We start from the raw sequence: 22,508 nt of genomic DNA on the forward strand, positions 1-22,508 counted from the left end.
ATGCTCTCAACTTGTAAAGCCAGAGGGCCGGCATATCTACAGTACTCTTGTAGAACCTGGTCTTTGGTTGCTGCAAAAAAAGAACAGCAAAGGATTCTGAACCCTACAGTTGGAAAGTCTTAGTAAAACGTAATGCTCTATACAGCATCTTTTTAAAAGAGTTTGCTTATGATAAATGAAATACATCAACATCAGACAACTATTACTAAATCACTTTTCTCTCCAAAAGCCTGTCAAGGGTATAGGAACTTTGACGATGAGGTTAGAAACACAGAGTCACTTAGGCTCGAAAAGATCTTAGGACGTCCAGCCTTCTGCTCATAGCAGAGTCAATATTTAATTCATTACTTGCAAATAAGCTCCACTGCCAGGTACCTGCTTCTCCTGGATTTTACATCTATAGAATATCTACCTACAATTTGAGGTCTCAGACTGCACCAGAAATAAAGCCAGCACATGCTTTGCATGAGAAGAGCTACATTTTGCCTCTAGCTGTTGCCTGCCTTTATCTCCTAATATAACACCGAGGACCATGCAGTCTTGAAATAACAAAGACACAAAAACAGCTGCAAGCTGTTTTCCTAAAAGGAGTTGAGATACATTGCTGCTAATACACAGAAGTGATCACAGATCTCAAAAGTTTCAGTACTTGGTCGTGCATATGTGGGGAACTGCTGCTGCTGTCTTCCTGCAGTGTGGTCAGAACAACCTCTTACCTGTCTAATTCAGACCCAAGCCACAGCTCTGTGGAGGTGGGGTAACAGGTGGATTGTGGTGTCAGCCCAAGAGACACCCAGCTGAAGGTCACCAGCACAACTAACAGATTCTGCAACTGCGGAGATCCTGCTTTTACTTGAGGTGTCCTTTCACTGCTGCTGGACAGGTCAGATGTCGCACTGTAATCCTCTCTGGCCACATGCAAGAGGTGTGGGGAGAGAGAAGTTGTTGCCAGTGCTTCTCTCCAAGTCCTCTTAAGGGGATGAAAGGAACGGCCTTGGATGCCGTCTCTACTGCAGAAGGAAGGTCTGTGTGTCAGGATTTAGGTGCAGCAGCAGGACTGTGTACAGAGTTCGGGCCCAAAATGGCAAGGACAGCTGTCAGATGGGACTGAGGGACATCAGCAGGCAATGTTGGGAAGTTTTGGTCAGGTGCTTCTGTCATCTGCTCGGGTCTAGTTACTTCTAGTCTTTCTTATTGGACTTGTCAGAGACGTAAAAACATAGCTGTGGATAGCCTTCCACATCCTACTGTATTTTCTCATTTCTGTCACATGCAAATATTAAAATCACAAACTTCTAAACCCAGATGATGTTCTGAAGTCCCCCTGTGGTTACACATCAGAATTGCTGTGATGAGTAAAGAAACTTACCTAAAGCCTGCCCTCCCTAGGGCACTTGCCTTTGGGGTGTGAGTTGTTGCCATGTCTGTGTTGATTTTGGAGTGGTATGTGGGTGTCTCAGTTTGAGAAAACTCGAAGTGTAATTTTTTCATAATACACTCGATTTTTGATTCTGCTTTGGAAGGCTGTGGAAACAACTAATATTGTTGCATTTTTTTTAATTGGTGACATGAGACCATGCCTTTACTAACGAGTCTGTTTTGTTTAGTTTTTACATGACAGATTTGTTTGCTGATGCTTGAGGGGAAGTTTACACTTGTGTGGTGTGGTGTCACTTTGTGACATTGCCCTCAATGAGCACTTCTGGTTCAGAGGCTTCATTCCCAGCATTAAGCAGTGCTTTGTCTTCGTGTGAAGTGTGTTGGGACACATCTATTTAACTGATAGACTTGTGAAATGAAGAGGAGTGACTTGCCTATGGCAGCATAGGAAGGCAGTGGGAGAGTTAGGAGTAAAAATTGAAAGACTTGGCTCCCATTTTCCTTTCTCATTTTTACATTTGTACTGCCAGCTTTCAGTTTATCAAGAATTAATAAGTAATAACCTATGATTGAAAAGGGCTGACACTCCTTCTGTCATGAGATGTTTCTCCGTCTTCAGCATTGTGCAGAACTCAGCAGAGTTGCACCTTTTAGTTTTACTTAAGCGGTGTTACTCAATATTTAATGTGAGAGAGAAACATGTAATTCACGACTGCAGTCAGCTGCATTGGGATGCTTATCAGCCAAAAGGGGAGTGAGAGAGCAAGATTTCTTTATGCTGTGAAAATTGAAAATTTTCAACAACTTTTTCATTTAGTTTCTTGTTGTGTTTCGCATTGTACACACAGCTGACATGATAATTCTTCAGCTTGTCCTAAATTACATTTTAAAATAGAGATCAGCTAATTATAGCAATCTGAGTATTTTTCATCAGTTATAGAGGGAATTTCTAATGACACTTGTTTCTCTTGAATTTCAGATAAACTAATGGATGTGTTCTTAATTATTCATGTGACAAAAAAGTAAATCAAATAAAAATTACAAACAACACTACCCAAGGCTGCTTTGGTAGAGATCAGATAATCAAAGCTTAGTATTTATGGCTCTTCTGTTTGGAGATTGCTAGAGGGAGCTCTAACTCCTCGATCGAGGAAGAGGCTGTCAGTGGTGCATCTCAGAGTTGGGGCTGTGGTAGAAAACATTGTCTTCTTTTAACGTTTTAATTTTATTTTGTAGCAGGAGCTTGCATATGGTTTTTCCAGGCATGAGCCCAAATTGCTCTTCCTAGATGAGAAGATGCAAGTAGCATGTTTGCAAGTGTACTATTATTAGATTTAATACAGGCTATTGTGAGCTACCTGAAAATACAGAAAAGTGAGAGGTATCACAGAGGTGTTTAGCAAATTGTCAGTGGTGAAGTCTAATAGTCCCTTCCTTTCACAAAGGAAAAAAATTCTCACAAGAAAAGACCTAAAAGTTTGTGGTATTTTTCTGAAAGATTACTGGCAGCTAAACACTGAGCCAAGGAGGAATCCCTAGCAGAACAGTCTGTGATTTGGGCTTCTGAGTTGTGCAATTTGAGTGTCAGCTGATAGGGACAAAGTGTGCTCAGCTGTGGAGCTGAATGTGCCTTCCTGAAGTGCTGTTATGGTTAGAGCTGGTTGCTTGCTGTAGCAGAGGGTACTGGTTTTTACCTTTCTTCTGTCATGTGCTTTCGCATATCAGCAGCATTTGGCCTAGCCCAACTCAATGAAATTTCTGAAGATTCAGAATTCATTGAAGAATGTCCTTAGCTTGTATTTTTGAAGCCTGTTCCTCAGGTCATGAATCTCTTGCCAGGTACCAGTGAAAGAATGAAACAATACAATCTTAAAATATGAAGTCAAAGAAAACTTCAGGTAGGATGGACCTTTGGAGATCTCCAATCCAACTGCCTATTCAGAGGAGGATTACTTCACAACTAGTTTGTTTTGCTTGGAACCTTGTCCACTCATATTTTGAAAGTATTTCATTTTAATGTCCAAAACTTTGCTTGCTACACCCTTTTGCTGCTGTTGACCCTCTTCCTATTAAACACTTCTGAAAAGATTCTGTCTCACTTTTCTCTGTAACTTCCCCTTAGGTAGAGGAAGGCTGGTGAGTTGCCCCCAGTCTTCTCCAGATCCATCTTCCTTAGCAATCCTAGGGGTCCTCCGTGGGAATCATGCAAATTTGCCAGGAAGATAACATTTGACTGAAAAGTTAGCAGAGTAGCTCATCTCAAGAAGACAATGCACATTAGTGAGCAAGAGGCTATAAGATGTCCTTGTAGGGGTTTTAGGAGGCTACAAGGCAAAATCTCAAGATTCTGGCTGCAGCTCACTGACCAGCTTTGACTAAGCACTGTACAAGAATATTTAATGGACTTGTCCTCTTACAGCTGCCTCTGTGGTGGCTGCTAACAGCAGTAGTATTGAAATCGGCCAGCATGAACTGCTGAGATGTCCTCTTCTAGATCTGGCTGTACTGGTGGAAAAGAATACCACGCAGCCTTTGCCTGGCTGCTTCAGGTTGCTGCCCTCCAGGATCTGTCAGCAGAACTGCAAACCTGCTCTCAGTAAAGATGAGGTGTTTTAGTGTAGACAGTTTAAATAGCAGGTTTCTGCTAACAAGCTTATTTTGACTGAAATAGGTTAGGGAGTGCTCGTGTAGCCAACTCCTCCAGCAGATCCAAGGAGTATGTTTGCAATGGGAGCAGAGCAAATACATGAATCTTGTGCTTCTTCAGAATACTGCTGGGTTTTTGTTTGTTCCATCTTTCCAGTGTGCCTGGAAATACGTAGTACTCCTATAGCTGGGAAATGTTATATGGTACCCAGCATGTGTATTTCTGACTTCCAGTTCTGAATCTCTCACGTTGCCTTGGCCAGGTAGTTTGGTGTGCTTGTGCCGTCTTTGTTTTTGGTAGCAAAATTCATCTCAAAGGAAAAAAACTCATGGAAAATAATACTGGAACTCATGGAGAGTACATCTTGGAGGGCTGGTGTTTCTTGGTGCTAAAAGCTCTATAAAGGCAGATCCAAGTGATTTGAAAATCTCAGTAGTGTTATTGAGACCAGATAGCAGGTCTTTATGATCATACTCTCCCCCTTTTTTGTGTTCACAGTGGTATTAGTCTTCACTGTTACTTCAGCCATGTTCTGAATCACTTTGAGTCCGCCCACCTGATCCTGGCTGCCTTTCACTCTGAATTAAGGGAGCACTTGATGCAAGAAGAAAATCAACAGTAACACCTATAAAGAGTAACTTCACTCAGGCAGTAGATCATGCTTGAGTGTTTTAAAAACAGAAGCAACTGTTCCAGAAAACTATGAAACTGCTGTTTAGCGCATAGTTTGCTTATGCCTCTCCCTGACATAAATGAGCCCTTTGCTGCTGCTGGCCATTACCTGATGACTTTAGTAGACTGGTTCTCCAAGTCATAATGTGCATATTCCTTCCCTCCATTAACAGTAATAACACATAATGGTCCCAGCAGTTCAACTCTGGTTCTGGTAGCCATGCCAAGGAAGAAAGCATTTTCTTTGGTGGTTTTCACTGGAAGAGATTTGTTGTTACTGGAGGATCTGCTTTGAAATTTGTGTATGATCACTTTACAGCTAGTAAAAGGTGTGCTCTGAAATCTAGCTCTTTAAGAGTGATGGTGCCTGCCCTCCCCCCCCCCACATGTCTAGATAGACATTTGGTCAGGGATCACAGTTTGGGAAGGTAACATATGCCAGTGCTGTGCTGATGCAAGCAGATTTCTCATCAGAGCTTGTTATTTGCAAAGACAACCTGGAGATGAGGAGGAGGAGAGGGACTCCCAATTCACATCCATCGCTGGCATCAGAGAAATTTTATTTTGGCGGTTTTTGTCAACACTTAAAATCTAGGTGGGAGACCTATATCGAAGGAAAGTTTACAGTAAGAGCTATGAGATTCCAGACAATTAAACTTTATTAGCCTGTCTGAAACATTAAGTATTAGCTTAAAAGAATAGTTTTTTAATCTCCTCTCCCTGTTGCTGTTTACTGTGTAGCAGTGTGGGAGGGGAGCATCTTGTCCAGCAAGGTATTACTGCTGCTCATTGTATAGCCAATGTGCAAGGGCCCATGGCACAGTCCTGTCTCCCTAGTCCCTAGAGGGACTCCACATGTTACTTCTCTGGTGGCTGCAGCTTTTCAAGGCCCTGAATAAAACCAGCCTTTTTCCTTGCTTCTGTGTCTGAGGTAATATCCTTAGGCAGGTGCCCTCCAGGCTGACACCGTATCATAGGTACTTAGATGGTACCTCTGAAAACTATTGCCCTCTCAGGATTTCAGAAAGTGCAGCAGGTTGGGCTGCTGTGTCCAGCGTAATTCCAGTGATCTTTCATCTAGATGTATCCTTTCTTGTCAAATCTTTTCTGCGGTGTGATTAGGAGCCAGGTGTGGACAAGCAGCCTAAAGCTCCAGAGAGGCAAAATTGCTAATTCCTTGAGTGCTATTAATTTCAGTATGTGTATTTTGAATTTTCTCTTGAAAATAAACAGTAGAGATGCTGTGGTTTCTTTCATGGTGCTTTCTTTTTGACTCTCAGATGTGATTGATGATCATCTACTTCTGGGTTATGTTCGTTTTTCAGAATGTTTCAGTGAGCTTTGCAGCGTGGAAAGTAATTCAGTACTGAGCGAATAAGTCCATATATGAGCTAAACCCATGGTTAACCTCACAGAGGCTGTTATGTGAGATGGAGGCGGGCAGAAATGGGTAGATTCTAAACTGAGCTTTTAAAATAAAAGTAAATGGAGTGAGTTGTTTAATGACCTAGCATTGTAGCCTTGCTGTCAACTCAAACACTGGAAAAGCAGGTTCATCCTGCAGAGGAGAAAAATGAGGAGCTGGCTGCCCTCCTCATGTCTCTCAGGTGCTATGGCTCATGAGATCGTGTTTTTTATGGTGAGACAACCCCTTACCAGTCCCCAGTTCTCAAAGCAAAGGAGTTCTTTTATAGGAAGCTGCCAGTGAGGAGCTGCGAAGGAACTTCTTTCCTCTTTGCTTTGCCTGGTCAGTCTAGGAGTCACTTCTGCAGCATTTGGTAATTACAAGCCTAAAAAGGGAGCCAGCCATAGAAACTGAACCTGTACCCTCTTAATTACGCTGTTACTGCCTTTAGGCCTTGCAAACAACACCCTTTGAATGGGATTTTCAAATAACTATCTATGCCTTTAGCATGGAGGGCTGACAGACCTCAGCTCCATGTAACCATTTCTGTTACATTGATGTGGTTACATTGTTGTGTTCAGTGGTACTTCATCATGGCCAGTAGCAAGCAGATTCATCGCTGCACAAGTAACTTTGGGAAAGCTAGCTGGGCTGAGGTTCTCTGGCTAAGAGCACCCTTGTAGGCATCAAACCACATCATCTCGTGGCCATGCTGGTACTTTTTAATCCCTCTGTTTCTCCCATCTGCTTCTAACTTGCTCCAGAATTTCCAAGCTTTTGCTGCTGGTGGAAGTAGTTTCATGTTTGGATTCACAGTTGTGCATTTTTAATGTGGTCAATCTTGAAGAATATTCAGGATATAGAGGCAAGCATGGCTTTGCTTTTATTGTGAAGTTCCTGTCTTTCCCTGTCTTCCTCGGCCCCTGGACATACACCTTCATGGTTCCTTTCTTTGTCATCCCATTGCTTGGGTTTTTTCCCCCAGTGTCTTTTATCTTGTGAGTAAAGTTTGAACAGTACGCAGAAAGTTAACTGCCTGGAGTCTTTTAAATATAAGTAACACGCACCCAGTAATAAGCTGTCGGTTGTTTTTTTGCTGCCTGCAAAGAAACATAAACACAGCGCTCATTTCTGGCAGGTTTTTACTGTCAGAGTTTCTCCTATTATATTTATCTTACAATTTGCCAGGGGGTGAAGTTATTAAGTTTTAGCAGCAGCCATCGATCAAGTTCACAAGTTAACACGATAAAGGCTCTGTGCCGCTCCGATCCGGGAAAATGATGATCCTCACTCGGTAATTAACTAAATGAGAAAGTTAAATCTTACTTGAGAGCTGGGAGAGATGAAAGAGAGGTGTTTGTCAGTTTCTCAGTGGAAATTAGAAGCAGTTTTCTGCAATTCCCTAAGCTGCTGCTCTGTCATATTTTACATAAGCACTGGGAAAACGTCTTGTAATTAGTGCTGTCATGGAGGATTTTTTTTGCTGAAGGATGTTGGAATAATTCATTAGATTATCAAGAAAGGCTTGTGTCCTGAAATGATTAGCACAGTGAAATTTAAACCATTAACGATAACAAGTTTAGAGCTTGCTGCAGTGCAGAGGCACCCGGGGTATGTCTGTGCCTATTTCAATCATTTCTTATAATTAAACATTATGTCCTCTTTTTTTTCCTCCCCTTCACTAAGACCCATCCAAAATTCCTGTTAAGGTGGCTCTGTCTAGATCAGTGACTTAACCATGACGGGCGGTGCAAGCAATTGGAGGTGAAATGCTGCAGCTGCAGAGAAGCAATAGAGGACATTGCTCTGTGTCAGAGGCTGTAGTCCCAGTGAGTCCAGGAAAGAGGGAGGAAGCCCAGTATGACCTGTTGGTACTGGAATGTGGAAGAGAAGACCTTTGCTTTTATCTAGGTAGAAACTGAAATTTGCAATGGTGGTCTAAGCTCTCAGTGTTTTCAGAGCTTCAGCATGAGGATGTCTTAAAGGTTCGGAAGGTCCCAAACCTTGTTGGGACCATTTGAGCCATTCTTGATATTCTAGGAGACAGTTTTTCTTTGACTTTAAGAGATGTCTTCTTGCATTAAGAAACACAAAACCTGAATTCATCTACCCTGTGAAAAGTGCCTGAGCAAAGTCCTCTGCAATGACTAGAGGATAGAATTTGTTTTAAAAATTTATAAAAGTTGTGACTACTCATATTTGTGGGTAAACACTATTGCTATACTACAATATACAGTATACTACAGAGAAGTTGCTTGGTTTTGGTTTTCTTCTGTGCTTTAGGAGGCTCCTTCATTCTGTGTACTGAACAAAACCAAAGGTAACCTTGGTTGTCATATATGGGTTACAGCTGTGATATACCATAGCTGTTTTGCTTTATATACAAAGCAGTAGATTTATCCAGTCTTTATTTATCTGTGTTGAAATATTGCACCTTCCTATAGTTGGAAGCTATTATTTAGATTAAAGTCCTTTCATATATTAGTCCTCTTCTACTTCACTGGGCATACAAATGTGCTTTGTGTTAAATGTAGCCATTTGGAGAAATGGTCTTGTAATTACGGGCTGCAGTGGAGCATAGTACGTAGATCCCTGAGCTAGTACCAACCTGAGGCACTCAATCCCCTGGGTTTCCTGGCACAGCTTATGAGCTCAGGCTCAGCATTTTCAGGATATCTCTGCCATTCCTGCAGACGAGTCATGGTGCCCAGAGCCAGCTGGGGCATCTCTCAGCCCTCACGTGTAGGACTTTGTGAAAAGGGAGTCAGTAAAGCTTCATCTGTTCCAACTTAGTAGTTTGCTCTCTTATAACCAAATTTCCTCCAAGATGATGAACTACCTGTTCTTACTCTTCTTTGCCACTTTTGGAAGTGAAGCTTATAAAAATATGACTGTATACAGTGCGTTTGGATGGATATTTACCCTAGCAGTATGGATGGCATGTGGAACAGGTTTTTCTTTTTCAGGTGAGGCCTGATTATTGTAACAAGAGGGGGAAGAGACTGTAGATGACTTAATAATACAGGGGTTTGATTATGTTGTTTTGTTTATGCTCATTTTTTTCTAATAACTGCCTATGGATTTTCAGGAATCTTTAAATTCAGATTCTGGAATTTTTCTTCTAAACTGTTGTTTGAGTGATTTGAGAGTGCTGTCAGTTTACTTGTCTGCAGACAAGTCTCTGCAGAACTGGTGTCTTCATGGCATGTCCTGTCCTCTTGGTCACCTGCCTGCACAAACTGGAGGACCTACTGGGCACATCTCTGGGTTATCCTCAGTCCTTTTGATGAGAAATCAGAGCAGGCAAGGGTACAAGCCAGGTCTCAAGTTGTCATTGTAAGAATGCAGCTGAAGTATGAATCTAAAAAATACAGTGTTCCCATGTCCACTAATTTGGACATAAACACAGTAGTATGCTTTTCTTAGCAGAACCACTTAATAAATCTGGAGTTTCACTTCTAGAGCTGTTAAAAGTGCTGGTCAATGGACTCTTCATTTACTCATTATTCCTACCTAGAAGCCTGTGCTCAGGCAAAATGAATTGTTTTGTCCCATCTAAGCCATCTATTTGTACACACATAAGCCATCACTTGTATTTGCAGATGTTGCAACTTCTGTTTGATACCACAAACCAATGTTTTAGAAGTAGCTGGGGAGCTGAAGGCTGCTGGGAGAAGGGTGTTCAGAAGGCAAGGAAAGGGCAGAATGTGGTGCCACCCTGTGAAAGGAGCTGCATCTTTGTGGCATTTGCACATCAGCTGAATACTCCACTCAGGCTCAGCGTACCAGGCAGACTTCACAGTCTCTCAAGTGAAAAGACAGAGGTATCGGTTTTTAAAAAATGCTTTGTAGAGACAACCTGTTTTGTAAGATGCACAGCAAACAAAATGAGAAATTAAATGAAATCAAGCTTGTAGGTTACATCTTCCCACTGTCTTAATCCAGTATTTTTACTGAGATGCTTGTTTTGCAGACAGTTTAACTGCAGCAAAACTTACCAGAATCACTTAACACAGGTGTTCAGTCCACTGCACTGGTAATTGTCTTTTGCCAGGCCCTTAACTACTGTGGATTTTGCTAGAAATAGTCCAGTCTTTCACACATAGGACTTGTTGCCCATAGTCTCTTCAGTGATTTCTCTTGGCCCAAGAGAGTTTTTCTTTCCTGCTGCCCAGTACTGGCTCTGTGACTTGCTTGCAGTCAGTTCTGTCCATGTGAGGATTGAATGAAGTCATAACTCAGAGTCCTTGTCTTGCATGATCTTACTGGACATAGCCACACACAGCCACAGCCACACATTCACAGGGAGGTGTAAAGTTGAAAACATTGAGCTGCAGAATGGAGCACTGATGGTGTGATCACCGTGTTCTGTGTTCTCAAAGGAACTTAAGTCAAGCTATAATGCAGAAATAGAAAAAGCTGCTTGTTAAAAATCACAGCTGTTTGCTGTCTTTTTCTACCAAAGGAAGGTCCAGCTCTTCTAGAAGTGTTGAAAAGAGTATTTAGGTGCATTAGCTCTAAGAAAATGAAAGGTACATGGTGATCAGTTGGGTAGATTTTCAAAGTATGGGGTTTTTGGTGTTCCAAAGTCAGGATTGCTGTTGGTATTGGGGGTATTGAAGTTCAGGAGATATTTAGTCCTGAGAAATGAGAAACTGCTTCATTCCAAATCTACTATTGGTAACTAAATTTTGTGGTCTCTAAATAGCCTGCTGTTTCGGCACTTGCAAAAAAGAGACTTATTTTGTTGTTTTTCCTTTTCCTGTAAAATCAGTTAATCGTTGCATTTCTTTTAGTTCATTAGATATCTTTGCAGAGAGATTTAGGGACTCTTTTTTTTCTCTTAAATTTAATAAGGTCCCCTGGCAAGGCTGATGCTTGGAATTATCATCATAGAACAGAAATATGGCATCCCTAGATCAGTGTTTTATGTGTTCTTATATCTGCAATTTATTTTTAATTATTTGATGTTTAATAAAGAACCTCCAAATTTGTTTTGTCAATAAGATTGATGTAATAATATTGACTGTTATTATAATGATGTCTGGTATTAAACTGTTGTAATGAGAGAGAGAAAATCACGTTTTCAGCATGAAATAGAAACTATTTGACCAGTGTAAGAAAAAATAATTTCCCAGCAAACAGTTAATCTTACTTGGACAGAGGATACCCTTGCAATGCAAAATGTGCACTTTTCTTCCAGATAAATCATTTAGAAAGCAGAAATTATATCTTACCATCAAGTAGTAAATTGAAATGTCAGTGTTTTGTTTTGTCCCTGAAACTCTTCTTTGAGCTGACTCCTTCTGACAAGATATTAACAGTGCTCAGAAAGTTGAAAATATTTTATTCTGTGAAAGAAATATTTACCAAATGTCAGGATGTATTTTAGCTGGCTTTGCTCTGAAGGTATAATTCAATTTTTTTCTCTTCCATTTCATGCATTCCCTATGAATTTTAGCAGCAATCCATTCTTTAGAAAAAAAAAAAGAGTGCAAATGCAGTTTGCTGCTGGTGCATTGAAGTAACTGGTATATGTATATTAGGAATCCAAATGCATTTTACTATCTGCACGATAAATAAAGTTGTGTTTATGTTAAACTGCTACTGAAGGTTTCCCATCTGATCAGAGTCCTTTGTGTGCAGCTCTGGCACGAGCCAGTGCATTGTCCTGCCTTGGCCTCGGCTTGCCGTGGCTGTGCTCAGGCTGACAGCACAGGCTGGGATACACAGTCGCAGACAGCTTTTGTGTGTCAGAGTGCTTTTTGCCTTCTATTATCTGCCACCTAAAAGAAATTGTACAGCTGCTTATGTTTCTTCTCACATGTGTTATTTGGGTTGTACCTCTCCCTGTTTACAGACAAAACTCGCCAATGGCACTTCCAGTATGATTGTGCCCAAGCAAAGAAAACTGTCTGCAAGCTATGAGAAGGAGAAGGAGCTCTGCGTCAAGTACTTTGAACAGTGGTCTGAGTCTGACCAGGTGGAGTTTGTGGAGCACCTCATCTCCCAGATGTGTCACTACCAGCATGGACATATAAACTCATACCTCAAACCCATGTTACAGCGGGACTTCATCACTGCACTGCCAGGTATTTCTGCAGGCAGAGGGAGCTTGCTCCCTGTCTTTCAAAAAACTAATCCGTTCTGGCCTATGCTGCTGGAGAGGTCTCTTGTTGGGTCAGTTTGCAAAACAGATAATAGCTTTTGAGTGAAAATCTCTAAACCAGTACAAAATGTAGTAATATTTTAATTTGTATTTCTACCGTGTCTAACGCTGTCATGGTTTGTCTAGGAGTAAATGATAGCTCATCTATGTATTGTAGCAGTAGTTATCCCAAGCCACAGGGCAGGTAGTTGCACTCCTAATGTCCACAACGATGCCTGAATAACAAAATTTTTTTTAATTAAAACTACCACTCTTTCTGGTTGCTCAGCTGAGGTTTTCCCTTTTCTTATTTAGATTTTTTTTGTCTCTCTTTCTACTGAAATAACTTCCTGAAGCCATTGCTTTGATTATGTGTTTATTGCTAATAGAAAATGGAGGGCATAAGAGCAAAAGATGGAAGTGTTCTGTTTTTTACACCTCTGTAGTGCTTTCCATTGAAAATATTAACCCAAGTGTTCTCAGGTGTGGCATTGGGCAGATCTCACAGAATGCACACATAAAGTAGTGTGCAGCAGTTTTATATTGGCCCTGTCTTATAGATGGGAGAACTGAGGTGCTGGGAGATCAGATATATACAGCAATAAAGTTTCAGAACCAAACAGAAGTTTCTGGCTCTTCGGCCATTTTTTTTCCAGACCATTAGATCATACCTCTGTAGATAGATAGATAGATGGATAGTTAATAGATTAGCATTCCCATGCCATAGGTTCTTAGTTTGAGATGGGCCTGAGCAAGAAGTTCTACAGATGTTGTCTCTAAATAGCTAGTTGAAGAGAGGAGTTTCTTGCCAAAAACTTATTCTCTGAATACCTGTGGAGAACTGCTGAACTCTTGGCAATTTGTTCAATCCAGTCATTTGATGATTCTTCAAAAGGGGGTTCTCAACATGAAATTTAGGTTCTAGCCTTAAAAGATGGAAAAAAGTATGTTTAACTGTGAATTGTACAAAGCATAAAGGCACTGTAGGAGTTTTGCCATGAAGTTAAATAGGTAGGCTCATTGGATTTTAAGCTCATTGTGCCCAGTAATCAAATGGCTGTTGTAGCATTAAAAAAAAATCTTAGTTATGCTAAGTACCTGCTTTATGTTAGTTTTTAGTAGTCCAATGGCAATAATCTCATGTACTTAGAGCAGCATTATAACTTGTGGAGCTGCTCTGTTTCGGAAAAATAGGAAGTGTTAGGAAACTGCATTGGTTTTCTCACTTTTAAAGTGGAAGTATACATGTGGTTACATACACAGTTTTTCCAGGTCTTTCTCCATGGCACCCCATAAAAGAAAGCCAACACATCTTACTGCACTTGGTTAATTTCTTCCTACAAGCCTTCTGGTAATTTTGGACACATGCTATACATACTTCTAGAGACATTCCAAATTTCCTAGGCATACCATATTTGTTACTGGTCTATTCACAGTTGCCCAGGAAGCAGCTGAATTTACTCTATCAGAATGCAGAATAAATAGGAATCAAGCAGGTAATATGTGAGTATTTTAATAGTTGGGGGAAATGTGTGCATAAATAATGTATGTGCATCAATTTGCATATTTGTACAGTGCAAGTGTCCTAGTAAATATAGCTCTAAGGGAGAAAATTAATGGCAAGGAATTACACTGGCACAGACTCGGCAGTCTGTGCTGGATGTCCTGAGTATCAGCAGGTTGTAATGAGGGGAATGGGAAGGAGAAAGGTAAGAAACTGCCTAGGAAAGAGTGGTGAACCTAAAATTTTAAATTAAGTCATATAATGAAAAAAAAAACTTTAAACTCTCTTAAGTAGTTTTTAGCTTTCTGAAATTCTCAAGTGTTCAATACTCTTGTTTCATTTTTACTACTTCATTCTCTCTCCTGCTCTCCCCCTTGAGTGAATAAAACAATAAACCTACTTCAAAATCATGAGGCATCTTATCTCTGTCCTCCTAGCACTGTCCCAAAGAATGACTAGAATTAAAGGTAGCTTTGGATCGTGGGCACATTTTTACTAATACAGAGTGAAGTTGGCTCAGATTATTTTCCCAGTGCTTTGAACAGAATTAACGTTGTTTGAAAAACACAGCTTAACTGTGTACTTAACAAAGTTTGTTCAGTTTCTGAAAAATAAGGCTTCTGCTTAGCATTTTCAAGCTGTTTAACATTTTTTTATGAGGAAAGTCATTTTGATAAGGATTTCATGTGTGAAATAACGGAAACATTCTTGTTGGTTTGGAGGGCTGAAGGGCTAATCGTGTTTCACATCCATTTAGCAAAATCTTCTGTGAGCAGAGTTTTCTCTTTTTAAGGAAGAAATGCTCTGTTAGATATATGCCTCAGTGAGTTATGCTGTTCCTAAGAAACAAAATAATAAAATTGACTTTTCAACCAGGCCAAAATAGCTCTGCCCATCCAGTCATCATAAATGTGAGGAGGAAAGGCCAAAACATTAGAATTCCTTCTCTGCAAAGAGTCTAGTATCAATGGCAAAGGAGTTCAGGACATGGCAGTAGTTACAGCACCTGATTGCAACCAAGATTGTAAATGCAACTCCTGATGAGCCAGGAAGGGCGTATGGGTGGAGATGAATGTGCCCAGGTTGTGCAGTGTAGCCCTGCTTCCTAAAGCCACCAGTTGTTCCCTATATAAAATGAATTCCTCCTGTGGTGCTGCTGACTTAAAGCCACCAGTAAGGACAGTACACTGGCAGACATTTTTTAGTGTCCTGGGGGGTCTGTACGTTTCTGTGAGCCCACTGGAAGCAGCACAGAGTGGGAAATCTGCCATTTCCACACAGTGGAGAGAGCTCGGGGCTGCAGGTGTCAGGCTGCAGAAGCAGGGCAACAGGATGTCCATGTCTACCCTGCCAGTTCTGGAATTCCTGCAAATTCCAGTTCACATTCACTAAGATGTTGTCTCCTCCTTTCCACAATTTGCTGTGGAGTCAATCTAAATTTACAGACACTTTTTTTTTAAAACTAGTGGTTGTACATTTCTTTTCAGATTAAATACATAATAAAGCCTGATGATGCTTTTATTTTGCAGGTTGACATGTAATTTTGCATCTATAAAGATAAGAAATGTCAGACCTCTTTCTCCACTCTCTGGTTGTGCTTGGTATCATTCACATGCTTTTTCTACATATAGATTGAAGCATAAAATGCTGAGCAGAATGTCTTACCCGAAGTGTATTCTACGTTTAGCATATTTGAAAGCAGCAGGAAGAGGCATGCTGAATTTTCTCATTTTTGTGCTGTGGGAGATGATTTTGAGATATTTTCATTAACGGAAAAGAAGGTTGGGCTATTTGTGTGTCATGAACTCTAATCAAAGTCAGCTGGTTGCATCTTGTTTGGATTTGCAGAAGTACAGACGTGTGACTATAAGAACATACTTACTGCCTTTTCTTTCCCTCTCACAAGGAGGGCCTGGTCTTTGAGGCTGTTGTTTGAAAAGCAAGAAAACATGTATTTAACTTTGTCCCAAATGTGAACCAGAGGGAAGATGCATGTAATACCAATCTGCCATGCTTCCTTTTTGTTTGGACTGAACATTATGCCTGAGGGATTATGTGATGTAAACTTTCGCAAAGCCTCTGAAATTTAACTTGTGAAGTGAGATAATCTCTTGGTGGTGTGTCTCACTTGTGAATTAAACAGCCTTCAAGAGAGGCTGTATTTGCACAACTTCTCATTTAAAAGGCATCTTGTTTTCCTGAAGTCTTGCTGATGATTAAATTTGAGTTGGTAAGGGCACATTTTTACTGACAACATCCATCCAGTTAAGAAACGTAGCATAACCTTCCCTGCCCCCAGCTACGTAGACATTACATTGAGCTGCTTGGTGCTAACCAGGCAATTGCTTTACATTTCACTCCAGCCGTGTTGAGGTAAAGCCAATCCTGGTATTCACACCAGAAAATATTTGCAAATTATGTCATTTTGGTGCATATTTTTCCTTCACCCACTAAAATAAATGAAACTAGCAAACCTGCTTCACTTTCTCTTTACAGAGCCTCTTCTTCCCTCTCAACGTCCCTGTGCATCTGCATATCCTTCCCTCCCCCCTGTCTAAAGGTACCACTACCCTTCAGGGCACACATTGGGAATATATATTTTTTTCTTCATTACATTTAAAAGCTACTGCTTTAGCAAAAACAGCTTTTGAGCGGTTGCAACATGAGAACAGCTGTAGCAGTGAGATGAGAAATGGTCCTAATATAGAGAGATTTTGGGGGCTGCGTTGCTGAGTTGGAAATGCCATCCACAGAATATCCCCCTAGTGTTAAAACCCATTGAAATAGATTGGAATTACTTCATGGATTCTTTATTATTTTTAATGACTTGTTGTGCTATATCCAAAGGAAGTTGGAGAACACTGCTCACTCCTGAACTTAGCCTCAAATGCTCTTCTGTGCATTTGGTCTAGCTCCACATGCAGAAGAGAAGATGGAAGGAGAATATATCTTTGTACTAGCAGGGGGAGTTGTTTTAAACTCCGTGTCTGTCCAGCAAATAATCTTTTTCTGTTGTTTTTGTTCTCCCCCAGCTCGGGGATTGGATCACATTGCTGAGAACATTCTGTCATACCTGGATGCCAAATCTTTGTGTGCTGCTGAGCTGGTGTGCAAGGAGTGGTACCGGGTGACATCAGATGGGATGCTGTGGAAGAAGCTCATTGAGAGAATGGTCAGGACAGACTCCCTGTGGAGGGGTTTGTCAGAGAGGAGAGGATGGTAAGGAAACTGAATCTTCACCTCTTTTGCCCCCATTCAGGACAGTAGAAAGGTTTCAGAGGATTATTCAGCCCACTGAAACATCATGTTGGTTCCAAACCTGACAGTTTTTTACATAAAAAATCAGGGGTTGGGGAGTTAGGGCATCATTTGGCTATGTGGCAGTGTGAGGGATTTTTGCCTCACCTTTCTCATCTGATCATGCTCTCACCCCTCTGTGACAAGTGAGATATACAGACTGAGATTTTTACACCCAGCTGTCATTCAGTTCAAATTAAGAAGCTGTGTGTGCCTCAGGGGAACCCTAAACCGGTCAGCAGTTCAGAGCAGAAGAGCTTTTTCAAGGGTGGCAGTGGGGCAGCATGTGCTATGAATTAGTTCTTTCGTGATAGGTCTGTTTGTTTTCCTCAGCAGATTTTCACTATTAGATATCTGTTTAATTTTCAAACTGGAAGCTGAGGGTAGGTACCACGGAGAATAGGGGACTTTAGAAATGCAGATAGATTAGTTAATAATCATCTGGAATAGCCTTACTACAATGTAGGTCTCACTCAAAGTTTGAAGCTGCTCTGCTAACATTTCATTAGAACTTTCCCTCTCAGGGGTACACCCTTTAATACATAATTTTCTTTTCCAAGGGTGTCCCTAGGATGTTGGCAGAAGGGAAACTGGGTATGAATATTTCATAAACAAGATAAAAGTGACAGCTCAGGCATTTTGGTTGCTATTAAAAAGAAAAAGATACAGAGTTGCAAACAAAGACTCCTGGTTTATGGTTAATTTTGTTATACTGTTTGTCTCAGGAAGTAAAGGCAAGTAAATCAGGGTTATGAGACATTCTTTAAAAATAAATACTATTTTGATCTGCTTCCAATAGTGCAGTGTTTCTAAAGAGTGTAAAATAAACACAAGCATAACAGTGGTAACTGTTGCATTTCTTTTAGTGCCTAATTCTCTCCAGACTTCCATTTTTTTCTCCCTGTGGTTGAGGTCACAGTAAATCCTAAAAAGAGATGAGAAGTCATTTAGTCCCTTTTGTTTCCCATAGGCAGAGACAAGTTTCTCTTAAGTCATCTCAAATGTTTGTTTTAACTTGTTCTTGAAATCGTCTAGTGATGGAGATTCCCCAGGCAATGCCTGTAAAAGGAATTCCGCGGTTTTGCATTTTTACTCTCTCTAACTTCAGTGTTTGAAAGGTTTTCCTGATACCTAGTCTATCTTCCTAGCTACCATTTGACTTGCTACATTTAACCTGCACAGATAACACAGGACAGTTTCTCATTCTCCTTTTTGCTGTAATCTTTTCTGTGTTGGAAGATGACCAGGTTTTCTATGTTTTGGCTGCACTAGCCAACCACAATCGTGTGTTGTCTTGTCCTCTTGCTATTCTAAACTTTGTGATGAAGAGAGAACTTTGTGGTTAAGAGATGCAGACAGGAAATACTCAGTGCAATTGCATCTCTGCCATGTAGAGTGTTATAGCTTGTAATCAGTGCTAGCTCTGTGCGTGGCACAAGGAGATGACTACCTGGACAGTTCAGAATGATGGATGACCGGTGTTGTTTGCTTACAGCTCCTCAATTTGCACATGAGCCGCCTGATTTCAGCATTTGCAGTTTGTGGTTTACAAGAGAACCCCCTCCCATTCCGCAGCACGGCAGTTTTCACTGGCAGATTGTCAGGGAGAAGTAAGGGTTACACAGATTTAGAGAAATATAAAACAGAAGCCCAAAATCTGGGCACAGTATTGTCCATCTGATTGAATTGGCTGGTCATCAAAACCTGCAAACAATAGTTCCTTTTATCCCAGAGCCACAGCACAACAGCTACTGGGATGCCGTGGAAATTCCAAGCAATCCTTCAGCTGAACAGTAAACAACTGACTCTACACACAGCAGGGCAGGACTTACAGGTAGCAATCAGACTTTGTGCTACATTAGCTAGTAAAGTTAGAAAGAATAAACAGGTTTTTAGGCACATAGGGTTGTACACAGGTTTTTGTAGACCTGCCCCAAGTCTTCCAGGATGTGTCCTAGGTATTCTGTGTATCTCCAAAGAGGTTTTCATCTTCCTTGGCCATTAATATTAATTTCCATGAATGCACTTTCAGGGTGGATCACAGTAAACAGACATCGTCTGGTTAGTGGTTTGTCTGCATCCATGTGTGCCTTCTTCACATGTGTTTGTTCTCATATGCATGTCTGCTGGTCATGGTATTTGAAGAATCAGGTGATTCTTCTGTCCAAAGAGGAAAGCACCTTTCTCTCAAGTTGAACTTAGAACACTTGATTTAAAGAAGTATCAAAAGTTCTTTTCCTGAGCATTTGTCATTTTGTTTGTTCAGTCCTATAGTTTGCTACTGCCTTAAAACCTAAAGATTTTGGTTCATTGTTGTGATCTCCCTAGTTCAGGTGCATCAGGGCAGCTAATATACAGTCTCTGAAATGAGTTTCAAGGTATACTGTATGGAAAGGACAGGAAAGAAATGCACAATGAAGTATTGAACAATTAATTATGCTGTAATGGAGCAAGGGAGGGAGAAGTGGAGAGCTGGCCCAGTGTAAACTCTGTGCCTCTGATGCCAGGATTATACTCGGAGGCATTTGTGCCTCTCTCCATTTTGTGAGGCATGTTGCCAGGCAGAGCAGCAGTTAGTACGCCCATGGTGGGGTTTACTAGCTTCCACACCGTGTTTGGTGGCTTCTTAACTTCAGGATGAGGAATTAAAGTTTTTTACACAGCAGGTAGTGATTGCTGTTTACAGATTTTTTTGGTAACAAAACTCTAGCTTGGGATATGAGTGTTCCAAATCAGTGTTGAAATGAGGGAGGCACCACAGATGAAGTGTTGCTTACCAAAACAGAGTAGTAGCAGTAAAATGTCCATGTACCCAAACCGATACTGTTCCTGCTAATGCAGATAAAAGCTAGCCTTGAATGCACAGTGAATTTGAGGGTTCCTTGGCTTCTTTCATTTACTTTGCATGCTTTATTTTAAAGGTGACCTCTGATAATGTGTGTGAGAGTTGCAGGCATGAACCATTGTCAACCCTTACTGAGCTGAATGGGCCCATGTCCATAATAGAGAATTTATTTCCCTTCCCCGAGTTACTAGACACAGATTTTTCTTGGGTATTTCAGTGTTAAAATGCAACACTGACATGTTGCAGGGCAAACAAACAAGGAACCATCCCATCTTAGTAAATTAAGTTTTACTATGAATCTGTCGGAAGTGGTTACCCATTTTTAAAATGCCAGAAGGACCTTTCTCCAAAATACTGAAATATTATTTGTGTTCAATGGAAGTGTTCTTTGTCTTTCAGGGGGCAATATCTATTTAAAAATAAACCTCCGGATGGAACTGCACCACCCAATTCCTTCTACAGAGCACTTTACCCCAAAATTATACAGGACATAGAGGTAAGAAACAGCTGCCAGATGTGGTGGTGTTTCACTGTTGGTTTTGTTTTGTTTTGTTTTCTTCAAAATAAATCTTCCCTGATTTATTCATGATGCTGAAATTCTGGGAATATTCCATTGTAGTGTAATACTTCATTAAATCTGACATGTCTATGTTTAGATATGTTTGTAGATCTGGGATAGTTATATAAGATCCTGCTGCTCCTTTAGACAGAGGATGAGTTGGATTGTTCAGAGAGCTGTTTGCAGGTGGAATCTCCACACTTTGCACATCAGATATCACAGCAGCACCGTAACATCTTGGTTTTCTCTGTTCCATGGTACTTTGCTCCATCCAGTGCAATGACACCTAATAGGCTGTTCCTGGAAGATACCAAAAACTGAGGCAGGGAGAAAGTGTATTCCTAAAGACTGCACTCCTAAGGCTCAGGGAAATAGGAACTAACTGGGCATGGTTACTTTGTATTTTGTGTGAGCAAAATGGCATGTTTTGGTTGTTTCCTAATCGCAGAAGTGGTGCTCAGACAGTGTTGTGACAAGTTTGTACAAGGACTTAGAGCTCAACTGAGACTTTCTCTTCAGTTGTTTAGCTGTTGAGTCACAGGGGCCTAAAGGCTGGAAATAGTAAAGAACTTTTAGGTTACTTCTTCCTCACCATTCCCAACAACACAGACCAGTTTAGCCCTTATATGCTTTCCAAGCATTTATCTGTTTAACTGGTTTTATTACATGTATTCTAGAATGCAGCTGTGTCATTGTATGAGCCTGATTGCAGGAAAAAGTGTGAAGAAAAGTGTTTGCTATCTTCTCAACCAAACAAAAAAAAGAGGAGAGAGTTCCCTGATTTTTTTTTTCCTACATCTCATTTGTCTCCTGTCTCTCCTCAAGACAATAGAGTCGAACTGGCGGTGTGGAAGGCACAGTTTACAGAGGATCCACTGCCGAAGCGAGACAAGCAAGGGGGTTTATTGTTTACAGTATGATGATCAGAAGATAGTAAGTGGCCTACGAGACAATACTATTAAGGTGAGAATGCTCCATCATGGCATTCTAATGGCTTGGAGTGTCTATGCCATAAATAATAGTGTCCTAATTTCAGTGACACCTACCCAATCTCTTGTTAGTAATGTAGCCTTCCGTTTCCCCCATCTCCCACCTGCACAGCAGCTATGCCTCTTTTATCTGTCTAGAGGGACCCTGTTTTCAGGCAGACAGGCTTCACTACCAGAGTTTCTGTCCAGCAGTAATTACAGGCTTTGTAATTACTGGGCCCTGTACCCTAATGAGAGGGGTAAAACCAATATTCGCAGTAAAGCCAGTAATATCAAAGATGTCAATGTATTGCACCAAAGTGCCTGTAGAAGACTCTACAGATGCCAGTAAAGGTGTTCTAAGTGCACTATGGATGATGTGGTGTAGTGAAAAACAGACTAGTTAAACCAGTAAGTGCTGAAAGATGAAAACCTCACTGAACTGTCCGGTTTTGAATGTTTGCTGTCTTAGATCTGGGATAAGAATACATTGGAATGCAAGCGAATTCTCACTGGACACACGGGTTCTGTCCTGTGCCTCCAGTATGATGAACGAGTGATCATTACTGGATCTTCAGACTCAACAGTCAGGTGTGTGATGATTTGGAACTTTGTTTGCCTCTTAAGATTTTAGCTTTGCAAGCTGCTGAAATGATCTCTTCTTTAATGTTCAATCAGTTCCATGAAGTAGTTCAGCATATTTGTTCAGCATTGTGCTGTCCTTGTTTATCAGATGTCCATGCAAATCGCTGTCAAGGAGAAATAAGAATATAAGACAAGGCCAGTCAAGGTCAAGATGACTTAGGAAGGCCATCTGGCATTTCACCAAGGTTTTGCATGTTTTGACACTCCCTGAGAATGTTATAAATTCTCCTTGAGAATAACTTTTTAAGAGATGAAGTTTTCAAAGCAAGTTTGAAGGTTTAGTCATCCATTGTCATTTAATGTTAACAAAATATGTATGACTAGATCTCCTGTGACTTTAAATTAAATTTCAGCATGATGTTTCTTTTCAGTCTTTCTAACCTTGCTTTCCTTCAAGTCTCCAGCAAAAGGCTGGACACCTCAAGGTAGCACTTGCAG

At 40.8% G+C, this 22,508-nt stretch overlaps 1 protein-coding gene across 7 annotated transcripts in view; it reads left to right on the plus strand.

Moving 5' to 3' along the window:
- The window catches only part of BTRC (beta-transducin repeat containing E3 ubiquitin protein ligase), a 120,129-nt gene that overhangs the window by 79,481 nt on the left and 18,140 nt on the right, over window positions 1–22,508 (plus strand). For 6 of the 7 annotated variants that reach the window (XM_085064994.1, XM_085064990.1, XM_085064995.1 and 3 more), the window contains 6 exons: window positions 11,965–12,196; window positions 16,789–16,975; window positions 20,298–20,394; window positions 21,283–21,420; window positions 21,898–22,016; window positions 22,159–22,215. In XM_085064994.1, the coding sequence (XP_084921120.1) occupies window positions 11,965–12,196; window positions 16,789–16,975; window positions 20,298–20,394; window positions 21,283–21,420; window positions 21,898–22,016; window positions 22,159–22,215 (830 nt within the window). The remainder of the gene's footprint in view (window positions 1–11,964; window positions 12,197–16,788; window positions 16,976–20,297; window positions 20,395–21,282; window positions 21,421–21,897; window positions 22,017–22,158; window positions 22,216–22,508) is intronic. The other variant, XM_085064992.1, reaches the window with a different exon arrangement.

This window comes from Lichenostomus cassidix, chromosome 6 (assembly GCF_008360975.1).
Source record: "Lichenostomus cassidix isolate B80296 chromosome 6, HeHo_3.0, whole genome shotgun sequence".
In the NCBI taxonomy this organism is placed as follows: Eukaryota; Metazoa; Chordata; class Aves; order Passeriformes; family Meliphagidae; genus Lichenostomus; species Lichenostomus cassidix.